General features: G+C 32.2%; 2 protein-coding genes across 2 annotated transcripts; both read right to left on the reverse strand.

Annotated features, from left to right (window-relative positions):
* Positions 1 to 531: 531 nt before the first annotated feature.
* LOC149426411 (nucleolar pre-ribosomal-associated protein 1-like) lies at positions 532 to 7,847 on the reverse strand. The gene is made up of 3 exons (XM_089651303.1): positions 7,489 to 7,847; positions 2,101 to 6,874; positions 532 to 1,613 (listed from the first exon to the last, which is right to left on the reverse strand). Exons 1-3 carry the CDS (start codon positions 7,751 to 7,753, stop codon positions 566 to 568), a joined length of 6,087 nt encoding a protein of 2,028 aa, XP_089507429.1. The 5' UTR covers positions 7,754 to 7,847; the 3' UTR covers positions 532 to 565.
* Positions 7,848 to 16,141: 8,294 nt separating this feature from the next.
* LOC149426412 (stimulator of interferon genes protein homolog) lies at positions 16,142 to 26,634 on the reverse strand. The gene is made up of 7 exons (XM_089636918.1): positions 26,286 to 26,634; positions 24,308 to 24,343; positions 23,488 to 23,729; positions 19,164 to 19,451; positions 18,871 to 19,042; positions 18,240 to 18,353; positions 16,142 to 16,465 (listed from the first exon to the last, which is right to left on the reverse strand). Exons 1-7 carry the CDS (start codon positions 26,386 to 26,388, stop codon positions 16,395 to 16,397), a joined length of 1,026 nt encoding a protein of 341 aa, XP_089493044.1. The 5' UTR covers positions 26,389 to 26,634; the 3' UTR covers positions 16,142 to 16,394.
* Positions 26,635 to 26,736: the final 102 nt, after the last annotated feature.

Here is a 26,736-nt window from a genome sequence, read left to right on the forward strand (position 1 = left end):
TCTTAATCTTAATGGCAGATTGTAGTCTTTAGAACATAGATCGTAAGTCACGTGAGAATACTGTGCTTTTTCTACCGTATTCATTAGAAATTTCAATGAATAACCAACATCATTGAAAATCAACCCTTAGGCACCGGTGCACAGCCAGCAGACTTATTAAATGTGTGCCCAACATTTGTACACTGTTTAAATTTGCCACTAGATAATGAGTTATTATTACTACTCATTCTTGCGCTGAACAGCTCAGCTGTGAAATGATTTGCCAGCTTCTGTATTTTGTCCCTCCTACAACATGGGTATCTCCATGACCCAAGTTCACTCGTTACTTTCCTTTAAAAAATCATCTAAACTGCATCCTAAAGATGACACGGATATATGGCATGACATGGCCCCTTGAGCGGAGTTAATGAAAAGTAAAAAAATATATATTAATACATTTTTTTAACTTATTCAATAAACTTCAAAATAAAAGAACATACATAATGTATTACATATTATAAAAAAATATTTTTATTTAACATACATTATTATTTGCAAATAGTTTTCGAATCAACAATTAAAAAATTTATGAAACCCAAGTCATACAAATTTCGTGCAAATATTTAACAATCAAATGTTTATCTTCTGAATCATGAGTCGTAACATCCAAGACAGAAAAAGAACTAAACAATAAATCTATTTTAGAGGTTTCAATAACAGAAACCAAAATAGATGTAATTTTCTGAATATTAAGTAGAGTGTTACATTCCCTTAGGAGCATCAATATTTGAGGTTTGCTGATATTATTTATGGAACTCTTTGAGATTTTACGCAAAACGTTTAAGTATGCTTTAACATCAGACACAGATGCCCCAGATAATTTATTCAATAAATCCAAGAGTAAACACAATAAAGAGCATTGCAGATTTTCCCCGATTTTGAAACATCTACTGTTGATGGTATCAACAACATTCTCCTGGTATTTAATATCCATAATACTGGGTACCTTGGGGAGCGGTTCACAAGCCAAACTCATCCAAAGATTAGATATTAAAGTTATTGCAATTGATATCAGGCTTTTGTTGTCAAAGTGTATATTTTTAAGAGAATAACTTAACCAGGCAAACAGACCATATCCGTCCGTTAGTATTTTAGCAGCCTTTGGAATACAAATGCAAGAATTTAAGATTTCCAAAACTAAAAGTTTCTGTTTGATATCCGATAGATTACTAGAATAGAAATCTAGGATTATCTTAAAAGTGACACTCTTTAAAAGTACTTTAACATCGGCAAAGGTTTTAACACCGTCTCTTAATATCTTAAGCATCCAAGTTCGTCGCTCCATGAATTGAATATCTGTATTATGAAACAAATCAAGTAGATCGGGGACCACAGAGAAATTAATGTATTGTTTAGATATTATGAAATTATTGATTGGCTTAAACATGGGATCTAATGGGTGGGTCATTATCAAGGCAGACCTAGCAAGATACAAGGCTCCAACAGCCGGAAGTCTGGGGATGGACAACCCATCCACTTTCTGGTCACTGTCTGACACCGGCAAGGCAGTATCCATACTGCTTTTCAAGGTATCAATGAACTGAGACCAAAGAACTTTATCATTTCGGTAATACCTGAAACAAAAAGAAAAGAAAATTTAATACAATTGATGGTTAAGAATAGAACAACACTTATTTGTTGTGCAACACCTAACAAGAGTACTCCTGCCTATATAGGGCACAGATAGAGGAACTATATTACCACCCAGCTAGACAATGTTATAAGGCAGGTTGAAGAACTAAATGTTAACCTAAAATAATGTTATAATAGTGTACATATATTCCTGTTATTTTTTTTAAAATAAATATATTTGTTTTAAAGTACCCACCTAAATCTACACATTTAAAAAAAATATACAATTAAATTTTTCATTTAAAAGAATAACAGAAGAGTATGTATGAATGTGAATGAAACAGGGAGTATGTGCTGAGACAAAATTTGTGAGACAGTCTATCCCCTCTGCCTACCCCTACAGAGGATGGTTAGTTATTTAGTCATGCGATTGATCAAAATTAAAATAGTGTTAAATTGGTAAAGAATTATAAAAACATATTGACTTACATTTCAGATTCAAGGAGGGCATAGAACCGCTGCAGTATATTCAGTGCAACCCCGCGAATAAGGGGACAGCTAGAAGAGAGTGCCACAAGAGGGATGGAAAGGACTCCCCCACGGACTATTCGATGACAGGAAACAGCTGATCCAGGTGTTACTACAAAGTTCAGCAGAGGCATCAAAAATGCTGGGTCGTATATTTCAGAATCGGTGATCTCCGCATCTTGCTGAAGTGAATTCTCCGTTTTGACTAACTCACTGAATACTAGTTTATACTCTTTCAATTTCATCTCCCCAGTAAGTAATGTTAATTTTTCACAATTTGCTGTCAAGCCTTTTCCGTGTTTTTTTCTAAGGCTGTCTTCAATGACATTATCAACATTCACTGCCATTTCATTTTTAGAAATACCAAATACACAATCTGTGCCATTTAACAAATCTTCTTCCACATCAAGAATTTTATGAGTTGGAAAGTATCTGACCGTTTTCTCAATCATTTCTTTGTCAAGCAAGTTTAAGATGTGGTTGGCTGTAGGATTGCTCCACAAGGACGATTTGGTCCGTTTGCTCCTTACAGCATAATGGTTGGCAGCGGTATCTCCCCATAGGTAAGGTTGGTACTCAGTCATAGGCTGTCCATTTCTTTCGTAAAATCTTAATAAAGCCAATAAATATCTATCGCACATATTTAAAGACCCATGGTACGCACTCAAGTAAACAGTTATATGAGCGGATTTCATGATTTCTTTATTTTTGGAAACCATTACAAAGAGTAGTTTTACTAGATGTGTCTTTACGTCCACATGGCGGTTACTCAACATTATATTAAGAAATTCAGAGTGAGAGGAAGTCATTTCAAAAAGATTTAAAATATCTTTGTCTTCATCTGGATATATGAGACCTATTAGGCAAGAAAGTACTCCAAACAAAGCAGTTTCATTTTCATTGCATTCGCTGCTTTCTGCAGGTTCTTTCATTTCCGTTTGCAGATAGTATTTCAATGTTGATTTGAAGAAATTTTGCCAAATGGCACTCTCTCTCACCAAAGTAAAGATATTTGGATCCTTGGTATCGCACACCAGAAGAAATTGTTTTAAACAAGAAGCAAGCCTGTTAAGTTTTCCAAACTGCGGTATGTCTCGTTTCAAAGCAATATTTGCCAGTTGCAAAATGCACAACAAATAATTATTAGAATAATTATTAACTAAACCATCACTGTTAGCTTTTAAAAATATTGCTTCTAAAATATCTAAATGGAATATTTCAACAGTGTCAAATTTATGAATTTTCTTAAAATAGTTTTCACAGTCCAACTTATCCATACAAGCATTTATCAATTTAACAATTAAAACAGAATTATCAACGTAAATTTGAGAGGCCTTGTGAGGTTTTTCGATAACTTTTTGAATATTTGATTTATAATTATCATAAATTTTTTCTATAATTTCACTGTTAGAATAAAATTTGTAATGGCAGAAAGCCGCTGTGGTCAGAGGAAGAACAAGTTCTCTTTTGTCCAGAATTTCGGGTTGAATTACATTTTTAGAAAACTTTGCTAACAAATTGACATTAACTTTGAGTAAAAGACTTCCAATCTTGGAAGTCCACTTGCTCACATGCTTCACAGAGAATATAGCTTCAAATGCAGCGGCTGGAACAAAGAGAACTGTCTCAGGATTGCAAACGAGGTAATTGTAAAAAGATTCTTCAAAATCTGTTATGTTAATAACCAAGTCAAGACCAGTTATGATCTTGGAATACAGTACAGCTATTCCTTGTAATAACTGTGTTGGGATTAATCTTGAATGTTTGATAAATAGATTAATAACATGACATAAAACATAGACCCACGATGAAGCCTCATTTTCTTCTGAAACCATGCAAGCTACATCCATTTTCAAAATGTCTATTATAATTAAAGCGGCATCACTTAAATCCAGATCGACTGTCAAAAGAATTTCAGTTATTTTTGGTAAAGTTTGACCATTCTTAATTTTGGATGCTTTTTTTAACTGTACCAACAAAGACAAAAATATATTATGCCTATAAGGCCTCAATAGAGAGTCAACCATAGACTTCTCAATACTGTTCTCATTGCAAAACTTAACAAATTCTAAAACAAAGTCAGATAAATGTTCAGATGTTTGTTTCTGCTTTTTAAATGGTGAAAAATTCTTTAGTAAAACCTTATGAGACAGACAATTTCCAATCATGGATCTCAACAACTTGGTGGAATAACTGCCATCTCCTTTTGACATCAGAAGAACATGGCACAATGCCCGGGTAGCATTGGATACCTTACATTCATCTAACGTACCCAAACTTCCTTGCTGAGTCACATAAAAAAGTATCATATTAAACCAGGAGAGCAACTCTGATTCTTTTTCCGATAAGCAACAAATATTTTGTTCTGTGATTAACTTACTATCAGTGTGAATTTTTCCACTTTCTTCCGAGTCAAAAACGGTCTCAAGATTAATTTGAGTATCGCTTAAAAGGGCTTTGTTTAATCTATACAGAACAGAGGATTCATCAATGAAATCAATATTAAAAATAATTGGTTCAGATTTCCAACTCATAACATAATTTTTGACAGATGTGTCTACTTTGTAGTTTTCTAAAACGTGCCAAATATTTTCTGCTGAATCCTGATAATGCATGAGATGGATAACATACAAGTTTCTCAATAAAGTAATAGATTTACTGCTTTTAGATTTTACATTTTCTAACAAGCCGACTACAAAGTGTGTCATGAATGATTTTTCAAAAATAATATTTTCATCTATCGTTTGCTCATTGCAGTATTGTAAATTTTCAATTAGTGCATCAAAGTGTTTTATTAGGCCTTCCGCATTCTCTTCTTCGACACTGGAAGTTGTGAGCTTCGATATGTACTTATCAGAATGCTGATTAACTTTTTCAACCACGTTAACAATGTCCTCCGCAATGGATTGGCCATATTTTGAACCGACATAGTGAATGATAGATAAAAGCAAATCAATTTCAGATCTACTTTTTTCAAATATGCCTGTTGTCTCCAGAATGCTGTACAGGACATTCCTGGCTGCTTCGGAAGTAGACAAGTCTGAGGCAATAAACACCTCAAACATAGATTGCAAAATTTCTTTGAACAGGGGCTTGTCGGGTGCAAATGCAAACTTATCAGCGCAAAGCAAGAACATTGTTATTTTCAGTTTTAACTCTCCTTTATCTGTTTCGCTGATTAATTCCATTTTATCAAACAATCTTTTGGAATCCAACATTGTTGATATTGGGTCTAATGAATTAGGTAACACATCATTGTACAATAGCAATAAATCTAATACATTGATCAATAATCTACTTTGATTAGGAAGTGGTATTTTGAATGCAGGTTTGGATTCTTCCATGGCTTCTTCCTGAGGGGCAGAGTTATTGTCCAACATGGAATGCAATACAGTTATTAAAATATCTGTGGAAGGAAAATGCTTAGGAATGAAATCCTCCAACCTACTTTTCAAAACAACCATTACATTATTTTTCTCAATGCCTAATAAAATTAAATAAGATTTTATAGAATAAAGCATGACGTGTAACAAAATAACAATTTGATTTCTAACAGCATCATCGGACAAGCTCAAAGCACTTAAAGACATTTTTAAGATTGGTATCGGTAAATAAACATTTCTAACAAAATTAGTGATCTGGATTGCATTCATATCAGTCATGCTGTGGATAACATGTTTTGCAGGTAAGGACTTCAACAAATTCATTAAAAAGTTTGTAGTTTTAAACCAAATTTCCGAATTTCTGGGGTCAAATGACTGTTCCACCAAGCGAATAACAGGTCGGTACAAATCGGGACATTTAGAAACCATTTCTATAATGAGTTGACCGGCCTTCTCATTGTTCCACGGAGCTTCCAGAGATTCCAGAGCTTTCCACAGATACTGACTTGTGGGGAGATCGCTGGTGCCCAGGGTTTTGTCAGTGAAATAGATTCCGTGTTTGTGAGAGGTACACAAAACCAGCAAAAAATTAAAAACAGAATCTTCTATTTCTTTCTTTATGGTTATTTTTTCTTCTTCCGATACAGAAGCACTTTCACTCCAATTAAACAAATTGAAAATGGATAGAATCATATTTTGGTTGAACGTTTTGATTTTGATTGTCTTGGAAATGCTCAAATTATTTATAATATTCTTAGTGAATGTTTCCAACACCATAAGGACAGTCTCAGAATTATCTCTGACTAAGCCTGGGATAATCAGAGTGATGAGTCCTTGCTTATCCAAAGCAGATTTAATAAGTGGAGTGTTACCTTCTAAAAATGCAAGGACAAAATTAATATAGCTAACCCTAACATCATCTTTTTCTTTTGCATTCAGATTCTTAACCAAATGCACCAGAGTTTTGGGTTGCAGTGACAACTGATTCAATACAGTAAACCCTAACTCAGGACTTAGAGCTACAATGGAGGTTAATAACTTCAAAGTTACTTTCTGCTGTTTAGAACTTGCTTTTTCACTTAGCGTAAAGTCTATAGTAGAAACGTACGAGTTGAGGAAGTAACGACAAGTTTCTTCGGCAGCTTGGAAGTACTGGGGAGACGATGATTGAACTTTTGAAAATAACAATTGAAGTATAATAAATACAGGTGTTGAGATTGCCGGATTTTTCTTATTTTGGTAATCCAGAATCTTCAGAATTTCATTGGCATTTCCTCCGGCTTCCAAATATAGGATCATGTAATCAGTTGTGCTGTTGGATTTTGAACAAATCTCCGCAAATTGAGACAAGCCTGAAAAACAAATTAAGTGAATTGTTGATTTGAAGGAACTGAAGCTCTTAGGCAAAAATTTATTGAAAAGATAAATATTTACCTAACCGTCGCGCTTTCAATAGGCACAGATAATGGAAATTATGCTTCGTTTAAGTAATTACTAAAAGAAAACTATTTATATGCACAAATTTCCCTTATAAAATGATCTTGCACCACCATTTCATTTTTTTAGTATGGTTTGACGTTTGCAGAAGTTTCGTTTCAGTCTAAATAAGCACAAATTATTTAAATAACCCAAACTAAGAACAAAATAACCTATTTTGTACAAGTAAATGGTTGTTTCGTGTAGTTGAAACAAAGCGTAATTTCCAGAATCTGTGCCTAAAAGAACAGCGGTTAGGTAAACAATTACCATAGAAAATGTCTTCATAATATAGTGTGATTTTTCAGGAAATTACTTAGATTCCTTTGTCATATCAAGAATAATGCGGGTTTATTATGGTTTGTATGTAGCGGCACGCAGTTTGCTTTTTATATGTTTATTAATGTATGCGTTTTCTTGCCAAAATGACTTCGAAGAGATTTTTTTGAAAAAGACTAATTATTTTATTGAATTGAAAGTGTGTACTTACTGACTAGCTGAGCAGGCTTCATATTTAACTGTTTACGGAAATATTTTACGTCAAAATCCGATGCCTTTTGGGTTTTTGTTTTACCCTTTGTCGTATTATTTTTTTCCTCATCTTCAGTGACAAGTTTTTCCACTTCAGCGACTGGTTCGTCTTCTTCGGCCATCGATTTATCATCCTCACTGTTTGGCTTAGGAGCTTTGGTCTTAGAGGTTGATTTGCTTCCATCTTCAGCTGCCCGCTTCCTTTTTCTTTTCAATGCAACCATTTTAGTTTTATTTAAGCTGAGTAAGACGCGAAACCGCACAACATGAACCGCATGTGTTATCACAATTTATATAAACATAACCTCAATATTTATAAACGTCAAAAAATTTCTATGGTCACAGACTTCACAGTATGACCACTATTACCATAAATAAACCACTCTCTACTTACGTTGAGAATGTTGCTAGTTGCTAAATAAGATTTCCATACATATATCATTCCTTGCTAATCACAATCGATGTTTTCTGAAAAAGTAATGAACATAAATAAACCACTCACGTAATGAAACAATAAAATGATTACTTGAAAATTAATTATCATTACTGCACAAAATAAAAGGAAAATTCGGGATAAATATTGTGATTTTTGTTCAAAACTAAGCATTTTTTTATGGAAATTTAAAAACTATTTTCTTAAAGTAATAATAATAATAATCTTTTTTATTCCAGGATGTGGGGAGGTTAGTGCAATCCCACACGTCCCATATAGATGTACATATTTTTTTGTACAATAGGTATGTGAAAAATGAAAAAAATACATGAAGAAGAATAAATTAACAACAGAGCACAACTATGCAGGGCGTGGTCTTGAGTGAGCTTGGGCCCAGCGCTCACTCAGGAGTGGCGTTTGGTGCTGGTAAGCTGCGGTCACCAACGTGTTGGCGGAGGCCATTAGCTGCATCCTGGCTCCAGTGACCCGGTGTCTCATCAGGCCGGCAAATCCATTTAGTCCTAATTCTGTGAACATTGTCGATGCGCTGCTGTATCTTCGGTATCCAAATATGATTCTACAGGCGTCATTGTATTGAGTCGTTCCATCGAGCAAGTTCAGTAGTGACACCATGTCTCACACGTATACAGGCCAGTACAGAATGCGTAGAACGTATTTTTTTAACGGTATGCTGCATTTGCAAAATCTGCAGGCAATCATATTAGACACTATGCTTAGGCTTCTCCTTTGTCGTTCGATATCGCCATCGTCCGATAGATCCTGATTAATAATGTATCCAAAGTATTTTATGTTCAAACATGTATTTATTCTTGCCTCGTTAAGGTATACAGGGAGCATCTTACTTGTGTCTGGATTTTTTCCGTGGTGGAACGCAATCAATTCCGTCTTCTTCGGGTTGTACATCATATTATGCTGTTTTCCATATTCTTCACAAATGTTTAGAAGTAATCTTTATCCCTTGATCGCGGAGCTAGGAGGATCATGTCGTCTGCGTAGCTTATATGGTTTATACATACATTGTTAACACGACAGCCCGCTCTGATGTTCAGGCAACTTGACAACTCGTCCATGTATACATTAAATAGGATGGGGGACATACACCCTCCTTGCCTTACTCCTGACCGCAAATATATTGGTTGGGAGTGTGTACTTGCCCACTGTACAACATTTTCCTGCTGGGAGTGCCATCGGGATAGTGTGTTTATCTATATGGAGGATATATTCCTAGCTTTCAATTTATCCCATAATGTTTTATGACAGACCCTGTCGAAGGCTTTACTTAGGTCTAAGAAGCACCCGTATATGGTAGTTTTTCGTTTCTTGTAGAATTCTATTATTTGATTTACAGTGTATATTGCCATATTAGTGGATAATCTACATTTAAAGCCCATTTGGTTATCTTTGGACATTAATTTATCATGTATCTCATTTAATATTACACTTTCAAATAATCTTGCAGTTAAAGTTGCCAAGGATATTGGCCAGTAATTGCTGGAATTAGTCATGTCAGGCTGTCCCGATTTCAGGATGTAAAACAGCCTTTATTCCCGAATTTAAAAAATAAATTAAAAAACAAGATTCATAAGTTTTGGGCCCAATCATATTCCCCGTGTTTCTAAAATACTTCTTGATTCAAATTGTTGAATACTTTACCTTTACAGAGAAGACCAAAAAAGTAAAAAAATAATATATGAAGAGAATCTAACACAAGAACCTTGTATCCTTAGGCCCTAAGGAGACAAGGTTCTTGTTTTAAATTCTAAGGCTTAGGGTGAAAAAAAGATATTATGATTGTTTACTTTATAATACACTCTAAACATGTTATAACAAATATTACATGTTTACTGAAAACCTATTAAAATTATATAATATCCACTTATTGATTAACTCTTGGCGTGCCATCGCAAAATTTTCACCGTGCGCCTTCTGATTCTATTTTTATCATAACTTACTACTTGTTTTTTTGTAAATTACATATACCGTCTTACCATATAACGTGTTTATATATTTTTAAATATAGTGTACAGGGTGTCCGGGGATTAAGTGCGCTAACTTCGAGGGGTGACTCTACATGATGGTACAAGTACAAAGATAAACAACTTTTTTCAAAATTCCAACGTTTTAAGGTAGTTTTTAGGTAAAAAAAATTGTATGGGAAAAATAAATATTCTTCTATGAAAAAAATAATCATTAGAATGTTGAAAGAACTTTTTTTTTGCATACACTCTGTATAATAAACGATAAATATGAAATTTCCCAAGAATAGCTAGTTATATTATGAGAAAAGATTGTAAAAATGTATCCTTAAGGAGACGCTGGCATTTTATAGGTAAATCATTATAATATTATTAACCATTTGAAAAGGCCCATGTTTGAAAGTATTTCTGTTACCAGCTGGAAGTCACATTTTTGCAAAATTGTGTTATAAATGTAATTTTGTTAAAATATTGACATTAGGTTAATAATGAAAACATTGGAATCCCTCGGTATACCACTACTGATATCGATTGTTCCAAAACACCGGTAGCCTAGTATGTAATACTTAAGTGTTGAATATACCTATTATTAATTTACTCACTTTTCGCCCTTGAAAATATAAAAGCCCAGAAGACATATTTGCAGAGCGCTTAACGTCTGTAACGATGTATGAATTATTTATTTTGGAGCAAGCCTGATGTATTATGTAGTACCTACCCATGTTGTTTTTCATTCAACATTCTAAAATACTTTCATACTGCTGAAGTCCAATAAGGAGAAATTGTACACCGGATAGGGCAAGAGCAAGCGTGAGTGGTCTATTTATGGAGGAAGCCCTAAAGTCAAGTCTTATATGATATACATTATACAGCCCTTTTTATATAAAAATAAAATAATCATCGAGCGCCCACTGAATCGTAGCTGTTTGCGGGAAGGACATCGCATTGCTTCTTCTCGCTCCCTGACCCGTTGGCACTGTTCAGGCCCCATTACAAATAGTGGGTTGGCTGCTGAATAAAGAAATTGGTTAAAAATAAACAAATGTATCGATGATAAATACGGAAAAGATCAGTTGGATCGGCGATGAACAAACACTCTATCAATATTATATACAATTTGAACTATGACATATATAAGGAGCATCTTCTATATTGCATATCATTCACTAAATTTACTGGACTAGGATAAAAACACGGTAAAAACAACAATAGATAAAACTGTATTAATTTTTTTTATTATGTACATAATAAAATGAAATATAACTCGGCAACTTACAAAGTAATTGTTTTTTCAAAACATTAAAACTAATTTCACAATATCTTGTTTTTGAAACTGTGCATAAATTTGCATTACCTTACATACTGTTTGTATTGGGTAATAATTTTTTTTAAATATCATTAATTTTATTAACTTGATCTTTTTATATATATTGTGTATAAAACTTCTTTAAATGACTTTTTGAGATCAGGTATCGTAAGGCAGTTAGATTATTTCTTGCCTTTGGCAGATGGGATGATAAATTCAACACCAATCAGTTACTGCAAAGGGTTATGCAGTAATGCTAGACTACTTGCTTCATCGACATTCATTCATTCATGATTGTGCTGTCTTTTTGGTAGTCTATCTGGAAGTAGGTAATTACTTCTTCTCTCATAAATAGGTAAAAATAGAGGACAGTCTCAAAACAAATTTAAATATATTGAAGTATAATATATAGTAAATATAATCAATAAATCATTAGGTAAGGCTACATCAAATTAAAAAGAAAAATAAGATAATCCTTTGTACTCCAAATTATTTTTTATATGGTATACCAGCTACTCCATAGAGTGTAATGTAAAAATATGAGGAAAAATTATGATATTTTAAAAAAAATTTGAAAAAAATTTTTTTTGGTAAGGCAGTAAATAAAATGATATAGTTATGTTAAGAAATATATATATGGTATCATTTAAGATTGTTAATAAAAAAAAATTGCATATTCTAATCTTTATAATTTTTTAACGTGTGGTATTTTAGAAAGAAGTCGCCCAAATGCATACGTGGCTTGTTAGGATACGTGTCACAGTACTCACTGGTTTCCCGTCTGCCACCTTTTATTGCCCTTTTCGAGCAGACCACAGTCCCGCTTGGGATCTTTTGTTAAAATATGGAGTTTTCTATTGAGCCTGCTCTCTGGTGGAGTGAGAATATTTATTGGCTAGTAAAAAATATTCAAAGAAAATGAAAGTTATTGTTACATATGAAAAGAAGAGCAAAAGGCACAACCAATCGTAAGTGGGTACTGTATACAACAGTATAGAATCATGTGCATACATGTAAAAGGACCCTTTTATTTTTTAAACAATAAAATGTATACCCATTGTTTATGTCGCCGTGGCGGCGACAACGGAGTACAAAGAGTTAAAGCTGTCAGGATTCCTATTTGTGATTTAAAAAAATAAAAATGAACAAACTTAAAATTAATTTTCTGTAATCACAAGGGTTAACACAGTAACCTCAACATATAATTTTCCTCATACATCTTCACTTATCAGAAAATTTGTTTGTATTTCTTAATAAACTCTTCAATGGAAAGACAGAAACAAAACTGTTATGTCATGAAGTTTGTACAGAGTTTTCTTACTGAAATTTCAATGCAACTATTTTCAACTCACAACGGTATTTCCCTGATGAACTATGGGGCTTTGAAATATCCATTTATCTGTCTAAGACAAAATGCCATATTTTTTAAACGTTCAATGTGAAAAAGATGGTTGAAATCTCAGGTTAAACTGGGGAGCAATAACTACTGTAATAAATAAAATTGTCATAAAGGATAAATGCTTAGGGCAGCTCTGTTACTTCACACGGAAACTTACGTCTTGTTTGGCTTGTCGAAGGACAACTATAACTTTATTTTCATTTTTGAAAAGGGGTGAAGGATACAGATACTCCAATTTACTTAATTCTTAAAAATAAATGTGTTATTTGCGAAATATTTATCAAAAAAAAAACTTCAATTAATATGGTAAAGATATAAAAATTGGCACATTAACAGGTAAAATATAACTATGTTTTACAATAAGCATTGCAAGGAACATTCAATTAAATGTAGATTTATTTGAACTATTGTAAGACGTTTCTTTTTGTAATAGAAAAAAGTCTTCGCTGTTTCATTGATCAAATTTGATTAAGTTTTGTAAATAATCCCATTAAGAAAACTTAGTTTTAAAATAAATAGATGGTTAGAGAACAAAAGGGTTGAGAAAAAAACAAAAATATTTGTAATTTGAATAATAAAACCTTATGGATTACATAATTCAATAAAAAGAGACAAGTAAAGCAATTTAAAATGAATAATATGTATTCCAAAATATTGAACTGTACATATGTATATGCTTTCCAAAATGTTTTCAACATATCCCAATTTATTCTGAAAATGTACAATATTCATCAAAAGTATAACCTAAACAACATGTATAAGGTATACATAATAATAATATAATATCGTCATTGCAATTTCAAAAACGGTTTTATATGCAAGATTTCAGCAAAACATTTATTTTTTCAACCAAAAATTCAAATGAATCGAACTCAATCTCGGCTATGTGCATAAGTTTAACCGCTATCGCACAATATTCATTCAAACGTTGTTTGTTGACACATCTGAATACAAAACTGGTTAGTTTTTTGCTTCATCTGTAAAGTTTGGTAAAATTCGCATAGCCGGTCTTGCAAGCACGATGACGATATTTAATGCACATACATATTTATTTTTGAATTCACAGAAACTGACAGTCATATGTAGTTATGAAAAAGGAGCTTGGTATATAAAAATGACAAATGACATATTATTATTACCACATAATACAACACTGAAGGCAAAAAGGAAAATTTATTTGCATAAAATATTAATGATTCATAAAATTAATGAATCATTTGCTTATTTAAACCCAACCTTTCACCTGCACCTGTACCTGTATATGGCATACTGTGTCAGCGAGGGTGCAGGTGATTAGGATTGACCGATGAAAGTCTTGCATGTTTTAGTGTTATGGACTAGCAGTGGGCGGAACATATTTTTCATAGAATATGTCACATTAAGAGAGAACAGTCAACGACATACTTAACCTTATATTTTCGTACATTAGTTTAACTCTCGGGCCGCTGTATTTCTATATTTTTAAAGATACTGTCAGAAGGTCAGAGAATTTGTGCGCATTTCTTCTTTGCAATAAAATGCAAATAAATTGAATATTTCTGAATGTATCCAAAAACTAAAAAAATGTTTTTGAAAGGAGATGAAATAAGCTTTCAAATTTTATTGTTAAAATAAACATATAATTTATGAAATGTTAAAATTTTGAGTGCAAGCAGAAAAAAATTTTAAAAAATTAATCACGTTACATTTTTTCGTCTAAACACTGAACTAAATTTACTGATAATGAAAATAAATACTTATTTTATTAATGTTTTATAAACATTAATGTCACGTCACTTTTTTGTCCTTTCATACAAAAATATATTTTTTTAATTTCACAAAGTTTCATAATTTTTTCTCAAATTGCGTTCAAAACCTTCGGTTTCATAGAGGTGCACATTTTTAGTTATTCTGTATTTAACTTCCAGATTAGAATATAAATTGGTTTTTTTTCTCTTGCTAACACCATTTGGATTTTAAACCATATTTCTCATAATGACAGTGAGGGAGACACAACGATTTTTATGAAACCAAATGAGCTATTCCCAAAAGTGAACAAATTGACTTAACTGACTGAGGAGTTAAAAAGAAAATGGATTAATTAATGAGATATTAAAATGTATTCATATTCAAAGAATACGCATTACAAAAACACAGAAACGGAAAAAGATTTGATTGGGATTTTCTCTGTTCCATATTAATTTTAATATTTTTAATGTTTTTTCAATGACTAATCATTATCATTAAATACATTTTAAAATGAATAGGAAAATATGAAAACAACAAGTTCTAAACTGATAAAACATACATAATAGTTAAACCTTGGTCAGCTATAGGCCCTCTTTGCTAAACCTAGGTCAACTTTAAGCCCTCTTTGCTAAACTTGGTCAGCCTTAGGCCATCTTTAGGTAAAATAGTACCTAACATTTTATAAAAGCAGACAACAAAATGCCCAATTTCAAACAGTAAACACTATTACATATACAATCTCTTCACTCTTAACAGCCATTTTCATCTCACTCATTACTTTCACAACCGCAATACCGCAACCAGAAGTATTCAGACCAACACTTGTGATCAGAGCACCTGTATTCCGTCAATCACTTTTCATCAGAACTCACGTGTTCCGATAAACACTATTGACTAGAACAATTGCGTTCCGCCGAACACTGGTTACGTACTTCTGCTATCACACACAAATCTAACAAGTTAAAATTTTAAATAAAAATAGAGTTTCAACTGCAATCAAGACTCTTGGGAGAAATAAGCATATAAAAAAAATGTCACCAATTTTCTAATAACTGAGCCCTTATGTGGAAAAATAGCGTTCTTGAAAAAATGCTGTTTTTTGCAGATCCATTCAAATTACGCGCCAGATAAAACTATGTTCAGCAAACATGGTAAAAATGGTTTTAAAATCTCAACCACTGACAATTGAATTGAAACTGACAATTTGTGCGCTAGGTGTATTTGTCATTAATACGGTGTTAAATATTTATTTCCGTATTGTGTTTTTGTTATATGTTGCAACATGTCTGGAATTTTTAATTTTCAAAAGTTATGGAAAAAATATTGATATATGGAAAAATGATTTTTTCTTCTTTATTTGTATTGCACTCAAGACATATGAGTGAATTGATTAAAATACATAAAACATTCCTTTTATTAATTGAAATACTTATTACAATGGGTATATGCTCATTAAGGCCAAATGAAATTTTTAATGGTCAATATTTCAGAAAACACTTTTCCCATAACGCTGTTGTTCCGCATCAGGGCATAATAGTCAACAAAATAATTTTTATATTACATTGATAATAATTTTCATGTACATGTCATGTAACTTCTAACCTAACTGGCATTTTTCAATACAATTTTTTTTTAAATAAAAAAAAAAAACAAAAAATTCACTGAGACAATGAATGAAAATGACATGAATTTATTGAAAAATACCATCCAACTGTAAATAATTACAAAAAAACAATGCTGGTGCAATAATGTTATAAAACATATCATTATGGGCTTTTATCTTTCTTTGAAATTTCTAGAAACATAATTTATTTGAAATTATGTATTATTACAACATGTCTAAAAATAGCCCAAAATTTATCATTATAATATGCAAGTCAAGGTGACCAAAATAAATGCTTGTGGTTTAGACTATTGGAATCATGACTGTTTTATATTAAACCTTGAATTTTTGAATTTGATTAAAATGAGATCTCAGAATATCCCAAACATAACATCAGTTTTATTTGTTTCCTCTAATTTCATAGATCTTATCCAGTAGGACTCTGGCAGCATTAGTTTTAGGATTTGCATCTGAAAAATAAACAAAATTAGCTTTACGTTATGTATTTTGTAATTTTTTATGTGAATATCACACAAGAGTCCCAATTGCTCCCGACCATCTGGATCTAGTGAGACTATGGGATACCCAATTGGGATATTTTGTGAGGCTTAAGGTAGCTGGGAGGGAAAGAATAAGGTGGGGAAGTACCTGCTTTTCTGGTCTGGTCGCCATATTTCATTTCAAGCAACGATACAATTGAAAATTGTGGTATTTCTTTTTTTTTCTTCTTAAAATCAAATGTATCTTCGGGGGAGGAAATAATCACAACCGATGAAATAAAATATCTCTATAAAGAACTCATCGTACCTCGAACATACCTAGTCAATCTGTCTATAACTGAAAGCGGTTTCCCCGCAGCTCTCAAAAAAGCTATTATTATATTAACCAGGATGTAAAAATGACATAAACAACTATCGACCAATAAGCCCACTTAATATTTTTTCAAAAATATGGGAGAGAATACTGAAAAAACAACTCCTATCCTACTTAGAAAATAATAAAATATTATTGCAAACACAGTATGATTTTAAGGAGAAATTAAGTAATGGTGACGCCGTAGAAACTATTACAGATATGATCATAAAAAAATTTAGACAGTGGAGAAAAAAACATTGGTAATCTTCATAGACCTACAGAAGGCTTTTGATACAATAGATTACAAAATCAAATACAACTCTAAACTTACTAAAAAGTTATATGATAGAGCGTACACAGAGCGTTCAAATTAACAAGAGAAAAATCAAACCTCTCCTAATCAACCATGGAATACCGCAAGGAAGCTTACTAGGACTGATATTATTTCTAATATTTCTTTGTATCTGTGGTTATTTTTTTCTATTTTTTTTCATTTATTGAAATAAAATTCTTACATTTTCATACGAAAGAGATTTTCATTATTAGAAGTTACCATAAGTAATTATCAACGATTAGGTTATATAAAAAGAAATAAAATAATACAAAACGAAAATGAAAAAAAAGTTCTAAACTGTTAATTTAATTAACACCTCCCTAATTGAGAATAACTTGTGTTTAGGGAGGGAGATTCACCAGGGCAACACTCAGAGTAACTTCCACTGTAGAATGTGCCGCAAATATACTATATGTTATTTTTAATTAATTAATTGTAAAACAAAACTAATTAAATAAAACTTGATTCGCAACCTCCGGATTTGCTAGTCGAGAGCTTAACCCCTAGACCACGGAGACCGTTATAATATCAGATAACCTACAAAGTTATTGCAACCAGTAAATTGAAAAGTTTGTAAAATACTAAATAAAAATATTACAGCAATCCCTCAAACCAAAATAAAAATGTTGAGGTACATAAAGGAATATGACAGAGGACAGACTAATATGCAGACATGCATGACAAACAATCAGATAACTAAGGAAAGTGATTAGAAACTGGCACATGGTTTCGACTTGCAGCGTTCTATTTTAAGATAACACGAGTAACGCTTGTAAAAGTTAGTTATGTATTTTACTCAGTTTGAATTTGCCTGCAGTTGAGATCGGTCCCGTTTTTGAGCTGCTTATTTCGTTCTTATTTATATTTTAATTGAAAAATGTATAAACTTTGAACAAAACATTTAATAAAACCTGATTTTTTTTTAAATACTTTTTATTAAAAAACCCTAGCACTAAGTGGCTAAGCAACAAGATTTGAAAAGCCAGGTTCTCCTATTCTTCTTAAATTCTTCATCCTTTGCCCTTAAATTACCCAAAAAATATGTTTAGACTTACTATCAAAATAGACAACTTCACACAGATTTTTACACTCGATACTGTTTGCAATTATTTGTTTTAAGCTCTTATAGAATTGCATAACAACATCTTGTTGGTGACGTTCATAATGTTCTGAAAAATAAATAAATCATTAAAAAAACTATTCAATTAAGGAAAGCTAAAAATGAAGAAAGTCGACATTTGCATAAGATGTTTACTACATGCACAAATTATCATAAACTTTTAAGAAAGATCATCTGGTTAAAAAAATATTATGGTTTCAGTTCCAGTCCTGCACAATCTTTTGGTGTGCGAATGCATATTGTAATCATCTATTATTCAATCAATTTATAAAATTTCATTCCAGGTTGGGGGGAAAAGTGCAGAGGTTGCGAGAGAAGAGATGATCTGCAAATAACCAATGCGCCAAGATGCCCAAACTTGTGCTTGTCAAAGAAACATATACATCAACAACAATTAGCCTACAGCACCGAAATAAAAAAAACCCCTTAAAAATATTTCTATTTAATGTATACACGGGTGCAGTCTCCTGAAGTCAAATAAGTAGAACTTTGTTCTAGACCCAGATCATTTTAGTGTGGTTTGTTGATAAAAAATGTTTTTAATGATTATGTGAAACTTTACTAGCCTTGATGGGGGCCAGAGCGTTCGATGACTTTATAGTAAGTATGAAGAGGAGTGGCACACTCGGCCACAATGTAAATCGGAAGAGATCCATCAGTACTATGAATCTTGTACACGGAATGTTTGTACTCTCTATTTGTTACGCCTGCCACACTCCGTACTACCACGCCTAAATTCTATAAAAACACATAATATATTAAGATTATACATATTTTTAATACTCACTGATTATAATAACATGTCAATTTTTTAAGTAAAATTATTTTAGATATGTGATAGAAAACACATATTACGTACCTCACAAGCTTCTAAATAAACATCATTAATGCCCTGGCAGGCATCTGCTAAATTTGGAGGGCAGTATAATCGGGTCGGTACTAGAATGAAAATTTTTTTCACTGAAAATTCGACTTGCTGAACACTTTCGTATTTATTCATCATCTCCTTGAACCCGGTATTATCATCTCCATGATCTGGTAGGGTGATGTTCAAATATCCAAAAAAGAAACTATAAGCCATTCCAGTAGCATAGTTAATTCCGGTCGGACATTCAATCCAGCATGATGTTAAAAATTTGCTATCATCCTGCAATTAAAAATAATGTTGAACTGTACACTTATCGAATAAGCACAATACAATATAAACTTAATTTAATTCCAAATTTTTATTATCAATATAAGGTGTAACTGCAAAAGATAGGTAATCTTTGAAAGAGATCGATTTGGTTAAAACATTTTACCCGAGAATTTCTTTTGAATTTCTTGATTATAGTTAACTTATTATGACAGGGTGCTAATGGTGCATGAAAGCCTTGGGTTTTAGGTATGAAACTGTAATATTTATTAGTTGTTGAGGATTTAATAGGGGGATAGTACAAGACGACCGAAGCGATTAAAGACCTCACAGTTGAAGAGATTAAACACTTCCATTATCTCTTGAAGAATATTTCTGAAGTCAAGTACAGACCCTCAACCAAAGATATTAGAAGAACGAGATGTGCTATGCGCAGTTCGTACTGAATGGAATTGTTTTGCCGAGTGTCGCCGGTTTTGTTCACCAATACTACTGCACACCTTCGCTTGCGCTAAGGTATCCGCACTAATACATAGAACAGATTTCTGTGCGTACACGTCCCGATACCGTTCAAAGTACCCTAATTAGGTAGTACTCCGGCTACGGTCCGGCGGCCAACATAGCATATCTCGTTCTTCTAATATCTTTGCCCTCAACCATCTCTTTTAGATTAAAAAAAATACAATTAACCTGACAAAGCTTCAGGTACTATTACAACCCTGTATAAGGTCATGAAAGCCCTGTTGTAGTCTCTCTTTCTGATCCTTAGGTGGTTTATGACAGAGAGGTAGAGGTAACAATAGTACTATCGGAGGCATGCTTTTATCTGTCAACCATTACAATGCAAAAACTAAACAAAATCAACTAATTGACAGTACATGCCCAGTTAGATTACAATTTTGAACCGCCAAACTATTAACTTGATTTTTTTAAATATGTTTATTTAAGTTTTCAAATTAATATGATAAAATTATAAATTAGGTATCAATTTTGCATAACGTCGCTAAGATACACTTTCAAAAGTTTCCCGAGCAATATGCCAGCAAACTGTATGTTGTGTATTGCACACGCTGGAATAAAATTATTATTATTATGGTTGAAACCGTGTCATATCAGGCCCAGGAAATGGTATTTTGATTAATAAACCAAAAATTAGAAAGTGGTGCTGAGTTATAATAACAATAAACTAAAAAGGACATTACATGATTGGCAACCAATGAATGAACCCCTGCTATCTGGGAGATGTACCAATAAGCTGCTGGATATTTTTCTTTCTTCGAGTACATAATGGCGAAGAAATGCCACAGGTTCTTACAGAATGGAACTGGAACTGTGTTGAAAAATTTGCACTGGAAATTGATTACTATCGAGAAAGACACGTTTCGTCAAGACTGTTTCTACTCACTCAGAGGGAAAAAGGACAACCAGGTCAGATTTAGACACAGAATGACAAGAAACAAGCTATGAAGTTACAAGAGTTGGCGAAGTAAGAAAGTAGAAAAAGGTGAGAATTAGAAAACACAAAAAATCCCACTGAAAAATGTTCAAAGATTTAAAAAACCATTGACTACAAATAAGGCAAGAGGTCCTTAAGTGGGTGGATTCCGACCCAGATAAGTTAATGTATGTTGAAGATGTAACCACAATTGTTGATTGTATTTACGCAAAGTACTGGTTTTAAGCTTCTTGCACATGGTCTGTGCCAAAGAATGATTTTACAGCTTTGAAGGACTTGGTGGCGTACGAAAAAATATATCAATCGCCTGCAAAAGCTGCTACGAAAAAACTATGGGACATCTTAGGTATCTGTCCGCAGAGTTTGTTTGAAACTAAACAAAGGACCAGCTCTGGAAAGACAAGATTTGGAAGATTCTCGGAAGCGAGCAACCCATGACTATGCTCTCATTCTAGTTAAAAACATACAAGTTTCAATGGACTAGGAAATATTCTAGTTTGGAATATTTCCAGATAGAATACATGTTGAAGAAGAGCCAGTACAAATTGAACACATTCCTTTATGAATACCGTTGGAATTTTGTGAGTTGAACATTGTGGAGAGAAGACATGTTGATATATCAGTTACATTTACTAAAAACTTTAATTCTTTGCAAGCCATTAAACTATTATACGTATCTCTAGTAAGAAGTCTAATTGAATATAACTCAGTAGTTTGGTCTCCATCTTATAAAATTCACATTAACAACATTGAGCGAATACAAAAAAAATTTCTACGTTTTATAAATTTTAAATTAAATATCCCTGTCGAAGACTTAAAATACAATTTCTTACTAAATACTCTAAAAATACATACATTAGAAGATAGACGTAAAATAAACGATTTAACGTTCTTATTCAAAATACTTAACTCTAAATTCGACTGTTGTGAACTCCTGCAACTTATAAACATACATACACCCACAGTAACAACACGACAAAATACAATATTCTACAGCAGCACACATAAGCGTAACTACATTGCCCACTCTCCGATACAACGACTTCACACCATGGGAAATCATTACTTGGGTGATGTTGACATATTCAATACCAACTTGGCAAGTTTTGTGGATCATTTAAAACATTTATTTCAACAATACTCCTAAACACATCATGTAAACCAACAAATAGCTGTAATTTTCTGTTTTTGTTTCTTGTGTTCGTATGACTTGTTGCATAGCTTTTATCAAATGTAATTTTATTCTTATTTTTTATGTTTGAAAGTATTTGTCAAATTAAAATTATACTACCAACCATGTAAAAGCCCTCTGGGCGTTAAATAAATAAAAAAAATAAAAAAATTTAAAAAAAATACATCGGTATATTTAAATTCATGTATAGTTACATAATAATTATTTTGTTCATAAACACTTAAGAAAAAATTAGCAAAGAGTTAACTAGTGGACGCCGCAATGCTTCGCTATTGCTATGGTCTTCCTCGAGCGTCTCCGACTTCTTCCACTATTCTCTACTGTATACCACATTGTTATTGTTAAAAAAAACTACATTACATCGAATTTAATTCAACTCAGTATATCATTCCGGTGCAGAGAAATTGCGTTAAGTATCCCTCGGGTGTCCCGACTTCTTTTACTGTTGAAACCACTTTCTAACTAAATACTAGCGCTAATAAGAATAAACTTTGAAATATTCAGCAATATAGGTCGACTAGTTTTCGAGTTTTGCGAGCACAAACATACTCAGGCTGAATTTTTATACATTACTAGCTGACATTGCGAACTTTTCTGTAGGCCATTTCAAGATATACAATTCCGTAGAATATGTATATCTTGATGTATCTCATAAGGTTTAGCCAGCTTTAGCAATGAAAGCGCCCGAAAATATTTTTTACATTACAAAACATCGACTTTTCTCCACTTTCTACGAGTATAATATGCATGTATTATTTATAAATCTTCCGGAAGAAATTCTATAAATGATAGTGAAAACTCTATCAAAATGCGTTGCGTAGTTTAGAAGAACTAAGCGCACAGAGAGACAGACGCGGATAGCGACTTTATTTTATACTATTTAGAGAAGATTGCAATAATAGACTATTCCTAGTCAGAATATTAGTATGGATGAAAACGAAAATCATCCCCAGTTATATATGTGAGAAAAATTTGAATCAAGATTTAAGGAAATGTTTTTGAAACAAATATTTATGAAGGTGTCGGTTTGCAGTATTTTGATTTTTAAGCAAAATAATGATAATAGGAACAAACAAACTTTTTCATTATGAGAATACACATCAGGTGCCATGGCAATTGTTGACAGATCTCAACAATTGTCTCATGAACTATGGAGGCTCGCGCCACATAAAGCATAGAGATGCATATCATTTTTTGTATTGCATTATAAATTATTGTCATAATTTTTTTTTTTAATTTGTAATGCATATCGGGTTACTAACAGCAATATGCAGATACCACATAATTATTATTATAATCATATTATCTAATCTTTCATAATCATATGAAAGATTAGATAAGTATAAGTAAGTATGTATGCATTATTAGAAGTAAAAAAAATAAAATAAAATTCAACTTACATATTTGGCAAATTCCAAAAGGGCGAATACTCCAAAGAATACAGGAAGTAGATTATTGATGTTAATGCTGTTATTAAACAGGGCAATTGTAACAATTGCAGCTACTATTATAATCGCCGTTAAATTGTTGAAATCAAAAATATGTCTGAAAAAACTTTGATAGTCCAATTTTCCATTAATATAGAAATATTGAATCATCCTTTGCAAGATTTTAAACAGCACTATCAAAATAATAACCCAACCTGAAAAAAAATACACATCATTGAAAAAAGTTTTGTTAAATTTTGTATTGATATGATTGATATACACGGTGTCCGGAAACTCGTAGTACAAACGGGAAACTGGAGAATCTACACCACATGGGGAACCCAAATAAACATAAAGTTTTTTGATTTGAGCATTTTCACAAAAAAATATATATATATTTTTCGGCTATTTAAGGGTTAAAGTTTTTTCTGGTGTTTAGGGTTGAACAACACATGTTTTAACCCTGCAGAGGAGAAATATTTTATGATTACACCGGATTAAATGAAGGGTGATTTCAAAATAATGCTTCAAATCCGAGTTTCTTCATTTGTTTTACTTTCAAATAGTTTTAATTAGTTGGGTACTTTGATCTTCAGTAATAATTTATAAGAAATTGATTGAAAAAAAAAAAAAAATCAACTTCTAACTCGATTTACTCGATAACGAAAGCTCAAATCAAAAAAATATATACTACAAAATCGACTCCAAATGTGATGTAGATTCACCAGTTTCCCGCTTGTACTACGAGTTTCCGGACACCCTGTATATGAAGAATTAAACAAAATGAACTTACCATATGTAGAAATTAAAATTAAAATATCAGCAAATACTGCAAAGAAAAGAAAATAAGAGATTTAAAAATAATTGCCAAAGCTCAAGAAGCAAAACATATTTTTGTGCATTGGTACATTAACCCTTTCAGACCTGAATTAGAACTGGCATTGGCAGAACATAATTGATGGTCAATGACAATTGGTAGAGTTATTTGAATTTTTATTAAGTTTTTACTAATTTTATTTAAAAGAATGTTCGGTTTCAGAGGGCATGTTTCACATAAAATGACAAATATACATACACTGTGTACAAAAACTTTAACATTTTATTCAATTATAAAAGTTAAACATTGAAAAAATACCTACAAAACTTACATTTAAAAAAAAAACTAAAAAAAATGGTCGGGATTGAACACAAAAATATCATTGAAAAATATAAAAATGGCTACTGTCTAAGCTATTAGCTGAAATCCAATAAAAAAAAACATTGTGCAAACCAGTTATACCAGCAATTGAAAAACACAAGCTGCCAATTTTTATTTGCTATGTATATTGTAATTATAATATACAATTTTTATAAAAAAAATATTTATATTTTCCCCGTAATAGCTACTCATATTCTGAGAAATGATTTTTTTAATGTGCCTATCGGCTACTGCGGCACACAATAGCTAACAAACAAATTTACAGAATGATGAAATGCCAAATGGTTGAGTTAAAACAGGACTTCGCTACCCTCAGTCAATTAGTCAGAGGGGACCCTGCGGTTATAGCCCCTGGTTAAGTGATTTTTTAGGTTGGCAGTACCTACCTACCGAACCTCACATCAATCAGCTTCCACAACGTTACATCAAATCTAAAGGATTTTACGCATAAATTAATATTTACGAAAATAATATTAAATAGCACTATTTTGAATAATCGTAAATGCAAAAAGTCATTTACAATTGTCATTAGTTGAATCAAGAGTTTGTTTTTTAAAAAAATGTGTATTAAAAAAGGTAGTTGTAGGTAAAAGTTTACCTGGAATTTTAATCCTTCTTTTACCATCTCTCCCAATGTCAATAGTTATTTCTTGTAGTAATTACATCGAAATTAAACTTGTCGACTTCCGATGAATGTAAAGGCTCTTAAAAAACAACATTTGATTTCAACTCAAATATCTAATGGAGACAACTATTTGTCGGGAGCATAAGTAAGCATCCACAAAATAGGTTTTTAGTTAGGGTTATTTCAATAATTTATGCTTATATTCTAACCTTCAAACATAACAATGATTGAGAAAAAATGGAACTTTAATGCATCTTTTACCATCTCCCACAACATAAATAGTTATTTCTTGTAGTAATTAAGTTGAAACCAAGTGCTTTTTATTTATTTTTGCGTATTAAGCGAGCAGCGGAATTTGGCAAATTTATCTAAATTGAAAGGTGTAATTTCCAAACTAATTACCTGTGCCTAAAAGTACGGCGGTTAGGTAAATAATTACCGTACATATTTCCATTGAGATGGAATATATAATATACTAGTGAGCCCGGGCAGACGTTGTCCTGCCACAGACCGCCTTCTATGTAGACCGCGTTTTATATAGAACTCATTTTATATAGAACTCATTTTAAGTAGACCGCCTTTTATCTGGTGGTGCTTTTTTGGATATTTTATGCGTTTGACATACATAGAATACATGCGCAAGTCACATGCATAGTAGAGATTGTTTTGATGTTTCATTTGATATCAATCATTTCAGCAGATTGTGATTATTGTTCAGTATGATAGAAAATAAGTCAAAATGCTGACAACTGACGATTCCGGTAAACGCGAACCGCTTATCAGGTTCTAATAGTGCAACAAGTTTTGACGGGATATAAGTATGCAGCAGCAGCACCTCTAATTATAGCTCTATGGTTACAGTAATAATTTATTAGAACCAGATATAAATTTAGAGGGGTCGAATCTCATCAAAACATAAGATTTATCAATAAACATAAAACAACTTACCAAAAATGTTAATAATAAAAATTACTACTGTCAAAATAAGATTTGTCTTATTTCTGGCTGAAATATGATCTGGGGGCATAGACGCTACGGCTGGGGATGACATTTTGACAATATCTATTTTTTACCTCCTTAATTAGCAATAAAAATGTAAAAAATAACGCACTTAAACAATAAAAAAGAGAACCATGGCAAATAATATCAAACAAGATTATTATCTAAAGTTACTTCATTTGAATCGAAGACATTTATTACAACTCTCATGAATCAAATTTTATTTATATGCAATTTGAAAAGTTTTCAACGTGACACAATAATAATAAAACTTCGGAAGTCATGGTCAAACCATGGTCAAACTCATAAATCAACTATCTAGTCAAACTTGATCAAACTTTGGCAACTTTGGTATTAGAAATTAGAAGACATAGAAGTGCACAGAAGTACCAATAATAGT

The sequence above is a fragment of the Hesperophylax consimilis genome, chromosome 1 (assembly GCF_061612785.1).
Source record: "Hesperophylax consimilis isolate HC1 chromosome 1, BYU_Hcon_1.0, whole genome shotgun sequence".
Lineage (NCBI taxonomy): Eukaryota > Metazoa > Arthropoda > Insecta > Trichoptera > Limnephilidae > Hesperophylax > Hesperophylax consimilis.

Coding starts and splice junctions, on each gene's coding strand:
- LOC149426411 (XM_089651303.1), bottom strand. CDS start 7,753: ATGGTTGCATTGAAAAGAAAAAGGAAGCGGGCAGCTGAAGATGGAAGC. Junction 6,875..7,488: donor GAAGCCTGCTCAGCTAGTCA/GTAAGTACACAC, acceptor TTTGTTTTTCAG/GCTTGTCTCAATTTGCGGAG. Junction 1,614..2,100: donor GCCCTCCTTGAATCTGAAAT/GTAAGTCAATAT, acceptor TTTTTGTTTCAG/GTATTACCGAAATGATAAAG.
- LOC149426412 (XM_089636918.1), bottom strand. CDS start 26,388: ATGTCATCCCCAGCCGTAGCGTCTATGCCCCCAGATCATATTTCAGCC. Junction 24,344..26,285: donor TTTTATTATTAACATTTTTG/GTAAGTTGTTTT, acceptor TTTTCTTTGCAG/TATTTGCTGATATTTTAATT. Junction 16,466..18,239: donor TGAAGTTGTCTATTTTGATA/GTAAGTCTAAAC, acceptor TTTATTTTTCAG/ATGCAAATCCTAAAACTAAT.